This window comes from Eretmochelys imbricata, chromosome 14 (genome assembly GCF_965152235.1).
Source record: "Eretmochelys imbricata isolate rEreImb1 chromosome 14, rEreImb1.hap1, whole genome shotgun sequence".
Lineage (NCBI taxonomy): Eukaryota > Metazoa > Chordata > Testudines > Cheloniidae > Eretmochelys > Eretmochelys imbricata.
In genome coordinates this window covers 38977086-38990445 of record NC_135585.1, presented here as the reverse complement: position 1 = coordinate 38990445, position 13360 = coordinate 38977086, and the positions used below count along the sequence as shown (strand labels likewise).

The 13360-nt window shown below is 45.4% G+C and overlaps 1 protein-coding gene across 1 annotated transcript; it reads right to left on the bottom strand.

Annotated features, from left to right (window-relative positions):
• Positions 1-1112: 1112 nt before the first annotated feature.
• Positions 1113-10761, bottom strand: LOC144274331 (L-amino-acid oxidase-like). The gene is made up of 6 exons (XM_077833083.1): positions 10356-10761; positions 8784-8896; positions 7234-7435; positions 6420-6488; positions 5191-5327; positions 1113-2596 (listed from the first exon to the last, which is right to left on the bottom strand). The coding sequence occupies exons 1-6, from the start codon at positions 10659-10661 to the stop codon at positions 1738-1740; spliced, it is 1686 nt and encodes a 561-aa protein (XP_077689209.1). The 5' UTR covers positions 10662-10761; the 3' UTR covers positions 1113-1737.
• Between the last annotated feature and the right edge of the window lie 2599 nt (positions 10762-13360).

Below are 13360 nucleotides of genomic sequence, written 5' to 3'. Positions count from 1 at the left end.
CGTTGCCCGGTATGCGTCGCACCAATGACCACAACGGGGTGGAGAAGCAGAGAGATTTATTTGGAGCTCCAAATAGGGCGCAGGGAGACTGAGCTGTCTCCAATCCTGCAGCCCCGAATGCAGGTTACGGTATACATTTTATACCTTTGCCTACTTTACTACACAAGCTTATACAACCAATTACCTGTTGCCCCGTACAATACCGTAGCCAATTAGCTAAAGCAGCCAGTTATGTTTTTCCTCAGTAGCATTGCCCGAGCCTTGCCTTATTTGGTTTATTTGTTACTGGTTTTTGCTAAACATTTTTGCCTTATTTATATGTTTTCCAGGCCGAAGCTGGCCTTGGCTGGCGAGCCGTGTGCAAACCTGTCTGTTTGTGTGCTACCTTCCTCATAGTTGTGCAGGGTCACAGAAAGTTTAAGGAGCAGAGGGGCTTTAGTTTATTTGGGCCTAGAGCAAGAGGGCTTTATTGACACTTGTAGTCTTCCACCCTCCCGAGTTACCTAGAGTAGTGCCCAGTGTCACTAACAAAGACACCCTCAAAACAAATCCCACAGTGGCAGAGAAACGGCTTATTTCACCCTTATGTACTTCAGCAATATCTGAAAATGTTTAATTCACATTTTCTTGGAACAGAAATCGCACAGGGCCCTGCCAAGACCAAAATTTTTGCCCTTGTTTGTTCAGGGGCACAAATATTGCTTCCCAATCTGGTTCCTGAGCCCTAACTTGAACCCGTGACCAACAACAAACATTTGTGGAGTATCTACATTTGCATTCAGCATCATGTGAGTTCACCCAGCATGTCAATCAACCTGAGTGACAACATGACCAACAATTCTAGTCTAGTCAGGGCCTAGGATTTAAGGCCATCAGCACATGCCTGGTTTTGTTTATTTGCATTGTCAGAAACATGTTTAGACAAGTGTAACTGATTGGAGTTTGTTTCGGAATAAGCTGTTCTCTCAGCCTTCCCTGTTCCATAGCATCACCACTGCAAAATATCATGGTTTACAACTTATAAACAAGATAAAAGCAATTCATTGAAACTGAGCAATATTTAATTATTTCCATCTCTTCCTTTATTGATAGGATGCTACAGAACAATTGTTTTTCTCTTTATAAAGAACAGGTTAGTGCAGTGTATTTGATCAGTAATAACTTTGATTAATGAAACCAACTATTTCTATGGAGGTTCCTATACTGTAATAGATCTATCTGTCTATCTAATATTTAAAAGAGAAGTACAATCTCAGTTTACTTACAACAGATATGGGGCCAAATCCACTACTGGTGTTGATTGGTGTAGATCTATTGACTTCAATGAAAATAGACCAATTTACACTAGCTGAGGATCTGTCCCAGTGAAGGAGATTAGCAGCGCAGTTTCTAATTCCCTACTCAGAGCGCATGTCTATACTTATGGCTAAATGGGCACGGTGCAGCAGTGTCGATTTAGCGGGTCTGGTGAAGCCCCACTGAGTCGATGTCAGAGCATTCTCCCATTGACGTCTGTACTCCAGCTCCTTGAGAAGCTTAAGGTAAGTCGGCAGGAGACCGTCTCCCATTGACACAGTGCGGTGTAGAAACCACTGTAAGTTGACCTAACTCATGTCGACTTCAGTTACATAACTTACATAACTGAAGTAGCATAACTTAGCTCGACTTACAGCTTTAGTGTAGACCAGCCCTCCGTGTCCAGTGCAGTTGTGCCTTCCCTAAATACCCATGAAGCAATTAAAGTTCAACTTTTTGAACCCAGTTAACCCTTTCCTGCTCCTGCTCTTGTTGTTCTTGCTGCTTCTGCAGCTGATGTTGCCCCCATGACAGATAGCTATCCCTGTGGATGTTCCTTGCTGCTCTCACAGCAGATTTCATAGCAGTGTCAATCCAGGCATGAGGCTGGGCTGTGTGTTCTCCTGCAAAGTGGACCCTCCCTTCATTCTGAAACAAAGGCCCAGAATAGTCAGCAAACTGGTAGGGGGTGAACGAGGCAAATGCTCCCATGGAATATTTGTCCAGGTTCCATCTCTGTATCACGTGTTTATCACAGATGAACCGGAGATGGCCCTTAGATACCTCGTGGATTTCTGCCAGGTCCTCCAACACCACATCGATGCACTTCTCATCACTCAGGGGAAGAAAGAATTCAGCGTCGTCGTTCCACGTGTAGGAAGCCACAATCACCCCCACCCCACTAGAGAAGTTGTGGTTGGGATAGTAGATGAATCTGGAAGGGTGATCTGTGACTGACGGCCCACCTCGAATCCCCTCCTTCTCCCAGAACTTTTCGGTGCAGGCCAAGGCAACCTTGGTGGCGGTGGCATAGTGAATGGAGCGCAGGGCATGGCGCTTATTGGAGGAAAGCAGTGGCAGAAATTTGATATGTCTCGTGGCTTTTGCTGAGGCTGTGACAAGGACATAGTCAGCAGTCACTAAGGAGGGGCTCAGTGTGTTGGGTGCACGGTAAAACACTCGGACCTTGTTACCATTGGATATTATCTGCTCTACTGTGCAGTTCAGCTGGACAACTCCAGGCATAGACCGGTAGAAGGCCTGGGGCAATTGGTCGAATCCCCCTGTGATCTCATCAAAACTGAAAGAAACAAGAAGTGAGGAGTGAAAGAATTACATTAGTAGCAGTATCACGATTGCTTTTAGGGACAACAATAAAGTGGTGCCCCTTTGAGGTAGGGGCTGTGTCTGACAGACCCTGCCTCAAAGAGATTACAGTCCAGCTAGACAAAACAGACCAAGAAACAGGGGCATTGTGGGTGGTGGGTGAACCACCCACTTGAGGAGGCTAGTCCCCGGTCCACCCCTTCTGCTTGAGGCCCCGAAACCTTCCTCCTCCCCCTTTCCCTCCCAAGCCCAGATCTCACCCCACCCCCCACAGCCATGAGCCTCCCCACACCTAGAGCACCGGACATGCGTGCACCCCCCCTGAACCCCAGAGCACTAGGTGGGTGGGCAGGCGGTGTGCAGCTCCCCCACCTCCCAGCCCCAGGCAGGCGGGTGGGCAGTGCGCAGCCTCCAGCCCCCCAGAGCACCGGGCAGGCGCAAGCCCCCTCTCCCAGCTTTGGAGCACCTAACAGTGCATGGCTCCAAGCCCCAGGCAGGCAGGAGGCACGTGGATCCCCGCAGCCCTGGAGTGGTGGGTGACACACAGACCCCCTCCCTCGTCCCTCTGCCCTGGAGTACTGAGCGGTGCTGTCCCAGTGCCAGGGCACCCCTGGCACTTGGCAGGCCCAGCTACCCCAAGTCCCAGCCACCCAAGCCCCAGCCCCAGCCGGCTTCCTTTCCTGAGAGGAGCAGCCTACCTGGGCTGGGGTCAATTAGCAGCAAGAGGGGAGGGGAGCCTCTGGACAGAGTGTAGGTGGGGCCAGGGGGGTTGTTGGGGCAGGCTCAGCCTTCCCCTGCCCATTACATGTGCTGCCCATGAGGGGAATTGAGCAGGAATTTAAATCTGACCCCTTTTGGTGGGGCAGGTTCTGTGCCTCCCCCCACCACGACCCCAGGAGGAGCTCGTTCTCCTGCCCCTGTCCCTGGCAGGATCTTGCTCTTCCCTCTAACCCAGCAGGAACTCTCTCTTCTCTTCCTCCCCCTACGCTGACCCTGGGAGGAGCTTACTCTTCCCTGTCCCCAGGGCCAGAGAAGTTCTGTGCCCTCGACGATTACTGGGGGGGCATGCCCCTGCTTGCCCCCCCCCCCGTATACGCCCCTGCTAAGAAAGGTTTATAATTGCCATTTTACAGAAGGGGGAGCTGAGGCATGGAGAAAGCAAGTGACATGCCCAAGGTGACACATGAAATCTGTCATAGAATCATAGAATCATAGAATATCAGGGTTGGAAGGGACCTCAGGAGGTCATCTAGTCCAACCCCCTGCTCAAAAGCAGGACCAATCCCCAATTAAATCATCCCAGTCAGGGCTTTGTCAAGCCTGACCTTAAAAACTTCTAAGGAAGGAGATTCTACCACCTCCCTAGGTAACGCATTCCAGTGTTTCACCACCCTCCTAGTGAAAAAGTTTTTCCTAATATCCAACCTAAACCTCCCCCACTGCAACTTGAGACCATTACTCCTTGTCCTGTCCTCTTCTACCACTGAGAATAGTCTAGAACTATCCTCTCTGGAACCACCTCTCAGGTAGTTGAAAGCAGCTATCAAATCCCCCCTCATTCTTCTCTTCTGCAGACTAAACAATCCCAGTTCCCTCAGCCTCTCCTCATAAGTCATACAGTTGGGTACTGAATCCAGATCTCCTAAGATCCAAGCCAGGGTTTTAACAACGGATCCTATGTATCTCAAGAGAAAGATAGCAAACAATCCCTCCCCACTGTAGGTTTGAACCCAAGCCCTGCCAGAACACAGCACAGAGTGTGACCATTTCAGAAAGAGCAAATTATAGCTGCAATTGATGATAGTCACGTAAGTCAATAAGAGCCCCACAGAAATCTCTCAAAATAGGGCTTAAGTGACCCACAGGCCTGGGGCCCGGAGGTGAATTTCAGCCAATACTGGGGAATTCCGATTGAGCTGCACAAGGTGAGTCAAAATTATGGCCCAGATTAAGTAAAACAGGAATATATCCTGCTGACAATACGACCCATTCGGTGATAGAGATTGCTTCTCTCTGCACATTCTAACTTCCACCAGAGGAGTTTCACATTGCTAAGATGGAGTGTCTGTCTCTTCCCCTCTCAGCTGCGAGAAGAAGGATAGTATTATTTATTTACTAGCATTGCAGTCACACAAAGGGTACATATACACTGCCGGCGGCAGAAAGACTCTGAGCCCAGGTTGAGAGACTTGGGTTAGCGGGTCTCGCAGGAGCACTGTAGAAATAGCTGTGTAGACAGTGCTTTGAGGTTGTGGCTTGGGCTGGAACTCGGGCTCTCAAGCCCACCCATCTCCCTAGCCTACAGGGCCTGAGCTCCAGCCCAAGCTGCAATTTCGGAGTTCTGTCTACACAGCTATTTCTACAGTGCTAGTAAAATCCCCACTAGCCTAAGTCTCTCAACATGGCCTAGGAGACTCACTGCCATGGGCAGCCTACTGGTAATGCAGACATACCCCTAGAGGCCAACAGTCAAAGGCCCCATAGTCCTAGGTAAAGTACACACATGCAGAATGAAAAGATATAGCCACGCCCCAGAGACCTTGCAATTTAAGTACATTCGTTTCTTACCCGTCTTCATGAGAGAAGATATTAAACTCCATGAGAGAGTTAAGAAATGACATGTGGAATCCAGCATCCTCATTCATCAAGTCTCCGATCATCTGTACAGCCCCATGGCTTAATTTCCCTTCTTTAATCAAGTACTCCTGGGAGGGGAGGCAAGTGAGTAAAGTTGTTCTCTCTTTAGGCACAAGAAGGACATTTATGCTGGAAATAAGAGGCATGGAGGCATCATTGGGGAAAGATTTGACTTCCATGAGGAAGGAGAAGATAAAGGGTTATTTTCAAGTTTTATATTGTGATGATATTGTTGCCCCTTTTTGGCCTGAGCCATTGCCAATATCCAAAGCCTTGCCTCGTTCTTTCTGTTTGAAGGAGAGATTGAGGATGTGAGTCAGGTCTTTCTTTGGTTCAATCCTGTCTATTTAAAAAGAATGGACACAACATCCTGTTTCCCTGAACACAGTAGTAACAATCAACAGGAAGCAATGTCCCTGCTCAGCAATCCAAGTCTGCCTTTCCAGAAAATACTGTGACCAAAAGAAGCTCCCTCCCTTGTTTTCCTCTCGGGCCCATATTCATCACTGCAACTCTCTCTTTCTTCTTGCTTCCTTTCTCTCACATACACAGACTCAGCTGCAGACATTCAACCCCTAGCCCCTGTGTTTGCAATCAACCATAGGGAAACCCCTCAGTCCACACAGCTTAGCTTCTGATTGGTCTTGTAGTGCCTTGGGCAGTGGCTTACACTGCCACTAGCTATCTTACTCCAGAAAGGAGCTTAATTGCTTCTTCCATATATCCTGAATGAAGGGTGGTTAGCATGCCCATCCACTTTAACCAGGTCTGTGGATAATTTATGTATTAAAGATATGCTTGATTGCAACCATTAACACCTTCCAGCACAACAACATTACAATAATAATTGAAGGAAGTATGACATATGTCTGGCTCTCGGTCCTTTATTTTCCATACTCTTGGCCACAACCAAAATCCTGACCACTCAGGCTGCCAAAAGGAGAAGGCAATCCCAATAGGCTGTGCAGAGCTTCATAATATGATGTTTTCCCTCATTCCTTTACTGGTGCTTTGAATAAAGGACAACCTCGACATGAAAACTGGCATCATTAGGTTTCATCAGGATAAACAGGCGCGTTTTACACCTTTCTCAGAGCAATTATTTCAGGCTTTCCATAAACATTTGGATTTAAAGGTACTCAAAGGTCCATATCCATTACCTTGGTAGAAAAGGAGTCATACTGATCCAGCAGCTCTTCACAACCTGAACTCCGGAACTGTTTTAGGGTCTGTGTTGGAACCATGCATGGAAACATTCAGAGCCAGAAAGAGAAATATGTTCACAAAAACACTGGACCAAATTCTGTTCTCCTATCTAACTAACCATCTATGCAAGTACCTATACTTGCATGACCCTCCTCGCCATGATATCTGCAGGCTTCATAATTGCTGATGGATTTTATTCCCAAAATACTCCTTTGAGGTAGGGAAGAATCAGCTCCATTTTACAGAGCACATAGCTATGGCAGCAACTGAACTCAAATCTCTTGAGTCCTACTGCAATGCCCTATCTACTAGACCCTAATTCCTCTGTATAGCCATGAAACCCCACTGAATGTAACTGAGGTGCATGGCATAGTCTCCAGCCCTGCTGTTGTTAAATGGCAGGAGTTGATCCCGAGTTCACTGTTTAGGAAACAAAAACAGGTGTTTCTTTTCAGAGGTGCTGAGCACCCACAGCTCTGGGGGGATCACATGAATAAAAGTGAAAGGAAAACCGGGGCCAGATCATGTGGTAAATCCCCCACAAGGAGTATTATAGCTACATGCAGGCAGCAGTCTAAGATTCCTCTGACACAGGATGTATTCTGAGTTGGAACGGTGTTGGGAAGGGATGTGTTGGGAAAGGAGCAGGGGAGACCAGCACATACTGCAGAAGAAGAGACCTCCTGTACTGCAGTACAAGTTAGGGCCATTTCTCAGAATCAGGCCTCGTGATTTCTTTTCTTTTATACAATCAACCAATAAACATACCTTCTTCAGAATTCCTAGATAAAGTTCCTTCGCAGATTTGCCTCTTTCTGAGGGAGCCACAGTATAATTCAAGATATCAGGGTTCTGTTTGACCTTCCCAGCTGTTGTCCTGACACCATTAACCAAATACCAGGCGTTGTCATCCGTCTCAGAGAACTTGTTTAGCTTAAGGTCAAATTGTCTAATAAATTCACGAACAATACTGCGAAAGAAAGAAAGGGGAGAGAAAGGGGAAAGGAGAGAGTGAAAAATAAGAAAATAAATTATACGCTCTACTGGCTATACAAATAATACGGTTGTAAGTATGTTATTTATGTCATTCCCTTTTTGAACTTTCCTGATTCCAACTAATGTGATTAATGCTGTAGGACAGGGGTGGCCAACTTGAGCCTGAGAAGGTGCCAGAATTTACCAATGTAGATTGCCAAAGAGCCACCGTAATACGTCAGCACCCCCCATCAGCTCCCCACCCCTGCTCCGAGCACCTCCCACCCACCAGTAGCCCCGCCGATCTGCGCCTACCCCTCCCTCCCCGCACCTCCCAATCAGCTGTTTCATGGCATGCAGGAGGCTCTGGGGGTGGGGTGGAGGAGCGAGGGCACGGCAGGCTCAGGGGAGGGGGCAGGAATGGGTGGAGTCGGGACAGGCCCTGTGGCAGAGCCAGGGGTTGAGCAGTAAGCACCCCCTGGCACATTGGAAAGTTGGCACCTGTAGCTCCAGCCCCAGAATCAGTCCCTATACAAGGAACCGCATATTAACTTCTGAAGAGTCGCATGTGGTCTGGAGCCACAGGTTGGCCACCCCTGCTGTAGGAATATGATAGATAGGTAAATAGATAGATAGATCCTGATGTAAACTGATGTAGTTCCATTGACTACAAGGGGACTACCAGCTATATAGTAGCTGAGGGCTTGGAATATTGACTGGTTACCACAGATGTTGTATATGATAACCTCATCTGTTGATCTGCTTCTAAATTGTAGCTCAGTTCATGGTAGTTTCCTTTGAAGTTAGGGTACATTTATGGTACTGTTTTTTGTGTTTGTTTGTTTTAATAAGCTTTTGCTCCATATAATTGTGCTGAAAAAGATTCTATTCTATTCTATTCTATTCTAGTTCTTATACTTCCTCACAAAACAATTGGGTGCAGTGTTTTATGAAACAATGCAACCCATTTCAAATCACTTTGGCTAATGAAGAGCCCATATCTATTGTCTGGCTTCACTTTGACTCAGGGCCTGATACAACTTCCGTTAACATAAATTGGAATTTTTCCATTGGTTTCCATTGGAAGTTTGACCATGCACTCACAAGCTGCCAGTTCCATAACTAGGCCCCGATCCTGAAAAAAATTATTGCTCAGTTCATTGTTTACTATTGGCCATAATCCCACCCAGGTCATTGTGACTAGTCCTGGCAGGAAATATTACATCTAGCAGCAAGTTCTTTTAGGGTGTTTGATCTCATCCCTAACCACAGCAGAATTCTGCAAAACTGGGCTGTTCCTTTACCAAACAACTTACATGGCTGAGGAGTGGAAACTGTATTACCTGTGGGTGCTTGGCAAACGCATGGCTCCCAACTCCACGTACCAATCTTGTGTCTCATCTCGATAGGTCCTGATTCGTCCTCCCACACGACCACTGGTTTCCAGAACTGTAACCTAGGAACCAGCATGGAACATCATTTCCACTCACTTATGTGGCACATGCAGAATTTTAGGCGCAAAGGACAAAACTTTCAAACCTTGGTGACTAAAATTAGGTAACTGAATCTACATTCAGGCACCTGAATAAGTGTCCTGATGGCTCTGCACCCACCAGTTCCTAACATTATGTACACTGCACCTCTGAAAATTGCACCCATTTAAGGTGGGATTTTCAAAAGCGCTCCATCTTGGTTGAACTGCACCCACTGCAGTCAATGGGAGGAGACTGATGCCAAATTTGAGTGCACCTTAAAATCTGAGAGCCAGTTCTACACTCCCAAGGTTTGTCAGCCTAATTGTGTTGTCAGGGGTATGAAAAAAAACCACACATCCCAGGCAACATAAGAATGCTGGCAAAACCCCCAGTGTAAACATAGCTAGGACAACACAAGAGTGCTTCTGTTGACACAACTAATGTCATTTGGGGACTTGGAGTTACCATACTGACAGACAAAACTCATTCTGTCATCATAAGCTGCATCTAAACTAGGCAGCTCTGCTGGAATAGCTATCCTGACAAAGAATTTGTAGTGTAGGCAAGGTCTGAGCCTTACATGCTGGCATAAGGATTTTGAGGGAAGATTTTCTCTAGCTGCATTTAACTGTCATTGTGCTTTTGAAAACCTTCCTGTAGATGCTTAACTTTAAGCACCCAAGTTTGAACATTTTGTCTGTATGTTTTCCAAAGCATCAGGGTCCTCAGAATTCACAGAGACCATAGACTGGGATTTTCAACTCCCTAGGCTTCTATGCCTGAAAGACAAATGGATTTATGTGGGAGTTAAATAGTTCATAAGTCTTGCACTGACTCCCTTGTACACAGAGATGAAGATCATTTAAAGATATGCATCCACTGGGCTGAAATTCACCTCTGTTGTTTGTGGCACGCAAAGAACATAAAAAGAAGGCAGAGTGAAGGCTACCAATAGCATATCAATTTTCACATGCTTAGATTTCTGCAAAAGAATGTATGCCCTGTACAGATATTGACATTTGAAAGTAGATAACTGTAACTTGCCACTTTCTAATGGATAGGGTTATTTTGAAACTGTAGCTTTTGGGGTGTTAGTTCCCCTTTCTATTTCTTATGATAGTTACTGTAACTTCTCCAGCTTTAAATTAATGAAGTTTTAGGGAAATGTTCCAAGACAGAAATGGGAACAGGGGAGCCTAAATCTTATTAAAATACAATGGGAGTTGGGCACCTGAAGTCCCATTATTGCCTTTGAAAAATCTCTTCCTTTGTCAGCAAGCCTTTTCTTTCTTTCTTTTTTTCGTGGAAATTCCCTTTGTTTCATTATTATCCATTCTTTAGCCTAATAACCTTTATTCCTCAGACAAGAAATAATGAAAAATACTCAAGCCAGCACTGACTCCCTGCCTTGCTCTGACATCTCTCTGTGCATAGAATTACCATGTGACCAGCATCTCTGAGCAGTTTGGCAGCAGTGAGTCCACTTATGCCTGCCCCTACAATGACCACCTCCACTGGATGAGTTGCCTTTCCGAGCCCATTTTCAGCAATCTTCACCAGGTCATTGTAGTCAGGATCATCAAGGCAAGGGAAGCTAGAGAAACTCTCAGGCCATAATACAGCCACAAGGAAACACAGCCTGGAAAGCACTGGGGACAGATGGACAAAGAGAAGTGAGGTGTAGTTAATGAATGATGCAGTCAGGGAAGCAAATTCATTTTCTGAAACCCAGATGGCAGGTGGCATCCCTGAAATGACACGAATCAACCCACAGCAGAGCTGAAATCCATAAAAGGGTGTGCAGCAAACCAGCCCTGAGTATTGCCAGACGATACATAAGAGCAAACCAGCTCCTAACATTACCAGTGTACAGAGACGATCATTTTAAGGTATGTCTACACTGGAGATGCATGTGTCATTTCCAGCTTGAGTAAACAGACCTGTGCTCCCTCTTATTGAGCTAGCATGCTAAAAATAGAATGGTATCCACAGCAGTGGAAGCATGGGGCGGGGAGAAGTATATTCCTAGGATCTTGGACAGAACCATATTAGGGGCAGGTACCCCTTCCTGCTGCTCACACCACCATGGCTACCCTCAGATTATAAAATCTCTGGGGAATGGGCTGTCATTTAAAACATCTTTGCACAGTGCCTAGCACAATGAAGGTGGGAGGCTTGGAGACCTCTTGGATCCACCACACATGGAGTCGTTGACAGCCTAGGTAGAGAAGCTCAAACATATAACTCATCTCTGGCAGAGTGTGTGTCCGTCCCACCCGTGATGTGCCATACCCAAGCCCTAGGGACAGGGTAGCAACCTGGGGAGAGGAGCTGCAATGTAATGAATATAATGGGCAAGAGTTTCAGAAGTGCTGTTGTGTGACCAACTTGGGACACTTGAAAGAGGGCTGATTTTCAGATAGCAGGTGTCCAGCCTTTTCCGAAAAATGAAGCCCCTTTAAGACGCCTCAACTGGGGCACACTGAAATTGCTCTTTACCCTGTAGCTAAACCACAAGACATGGGCTTGATGCAGGAATTACAAGATGAAATTCTATGTCTTGCATTAGGCAGGAGTCAGACTGGAAGATCACAATGGTCCCCTCTGGACTTAGGGTCTGTGAAATAATAAGGCATGCAAAATCAATAGCCATTGTTAAATGGCTTGGCCCAAAAGATACAAAACACTTTGTTAACTTTAAGGTCTTGTCCACACTGCAGATCTTTTCCCAAAAAATTCAAACCAGTTTCAGTTGGAGCCACATTTGGAGCCACAGAGTCAATAAGTTTGTTGTTGGCCATAATCATATTTATAACCAGTTTAAATAATTTGGCTATCAGGAGGCTTAAGTAAACCAGTTATAAGAATGATTTTGGCTGCTTGAGCCTTGTCTACATTGGGGTTCTAACTAGGTTCAAACTGATTTTAAAACCAGTTTGAATCTTTTAATACATTTCCCCAGTGTGGACAAAATTGTAGTGAAGGGTGCTACTTAACTTTAAAGTTCAAAAGGAACTTTATAACAAGGAATATTAAAGACATTTAAATAAAACGTTAAGGCGCAGTGGGTGAGATTTTCAAAAGCGCTCAATGTTGACCTAAATTTGCTCCAACTAAAGTAATTGAATCTCCACACTGCTACAGTGCTTTTACTCCATTGGCTATTTCGGAAATATTGGTGATTAGACCTCTCTGTGCTCCTCAAATAAATTTAGTTTTCTAGAAATGCCCTGAGAAACAGCAGGGTAGAGCCGAGCCCATTCAGAACAATCCTTTAAACTATAAACAGATGCATCAGCAATGCATATAAATTCAGTTCTCAGTGATGAGAAACACAGTTCAAGAGTTTCCAGTTTCAGGTGGAAGCTACTACCCAAAGAACCACAGAATAAAATTTTTTTTTCTCTTCCCTTCTCAAACAGGCACCAGTTTCACTCAAGAAACTAAACAGTACCAAAAATTTCCTTTGGACAACATGACTTGCTTTAAACCCTGATCCTACAAGCCTGACTCACACTAGGAATCTCATGGAATCATTGTTGGCACTGGAACAGTGTCCCTGATCCATGCCCCAGCCTTGAACAGTTGTAAGTGAGACCCCCTCACACCCCACCCCCAGCATATTATTGGATGGCACTTTCTCAGAGGGTTACACAGTATTAACAGCAATCGATGCATTTAGAGTCCTACAGTCTAACCCTGCTGCCATTGAAGTTAAAGGCAAAATTCCCATTGCTTTCAATCATTCAGGATCAAGCCCTGAGTGTGACCAAATTTTCCCATAAAATACCCACAAAGGTGGGTATGGATTCTCTTTTTTAAAAATCACGTTGCCACCAAGAAAGCGTGATCCAAGGCTCATGGAAATCAGTGGGAATCAACTTCAAGGGAGCAGAAAGGGGTACTGAAAAACAAAGCCCAAGACATATTCATCTAAAAAAGAGCAAAAAAAAGTGAGAGGTTAAAATAAAGAGAAAGATGCAAAACAAGAAAGCAGCTGAAGATGGACTAACACACATACTTTCCTAGCCCCAAAGCAATTCTCCCAGCACAGCAGTGTCACTTACAGAATCTGTCCATGTTTCCACCAGCAGCACTAGTCATCTAGTGATCACTTTCATTTTATAGCCTGAACCAGCTGGTCTCAGAAAAAAAAAGAGGTTCAAAACTTCCAACCAATCAGTATGTTCCAAATACTGAGAGAGATGTAATTAATTATTCTAGGGGAAAAGAATTTCCAGTCTGACACAATTATGTGTATCTTTCTGTCCCACCCTTTGATCAGGAGACACCAACTGACTGGAACACAAGTTACTTATTGTTCTGGTAAGTCCCAAACATGTATACATGCAGGTCATACAACTATCTGTCTTCCTTTCAGCAGACATAGTACAATGCCTAATTCTGTAATTTGCAAAAATCTCTATGGATTTTTCTGCCTATTG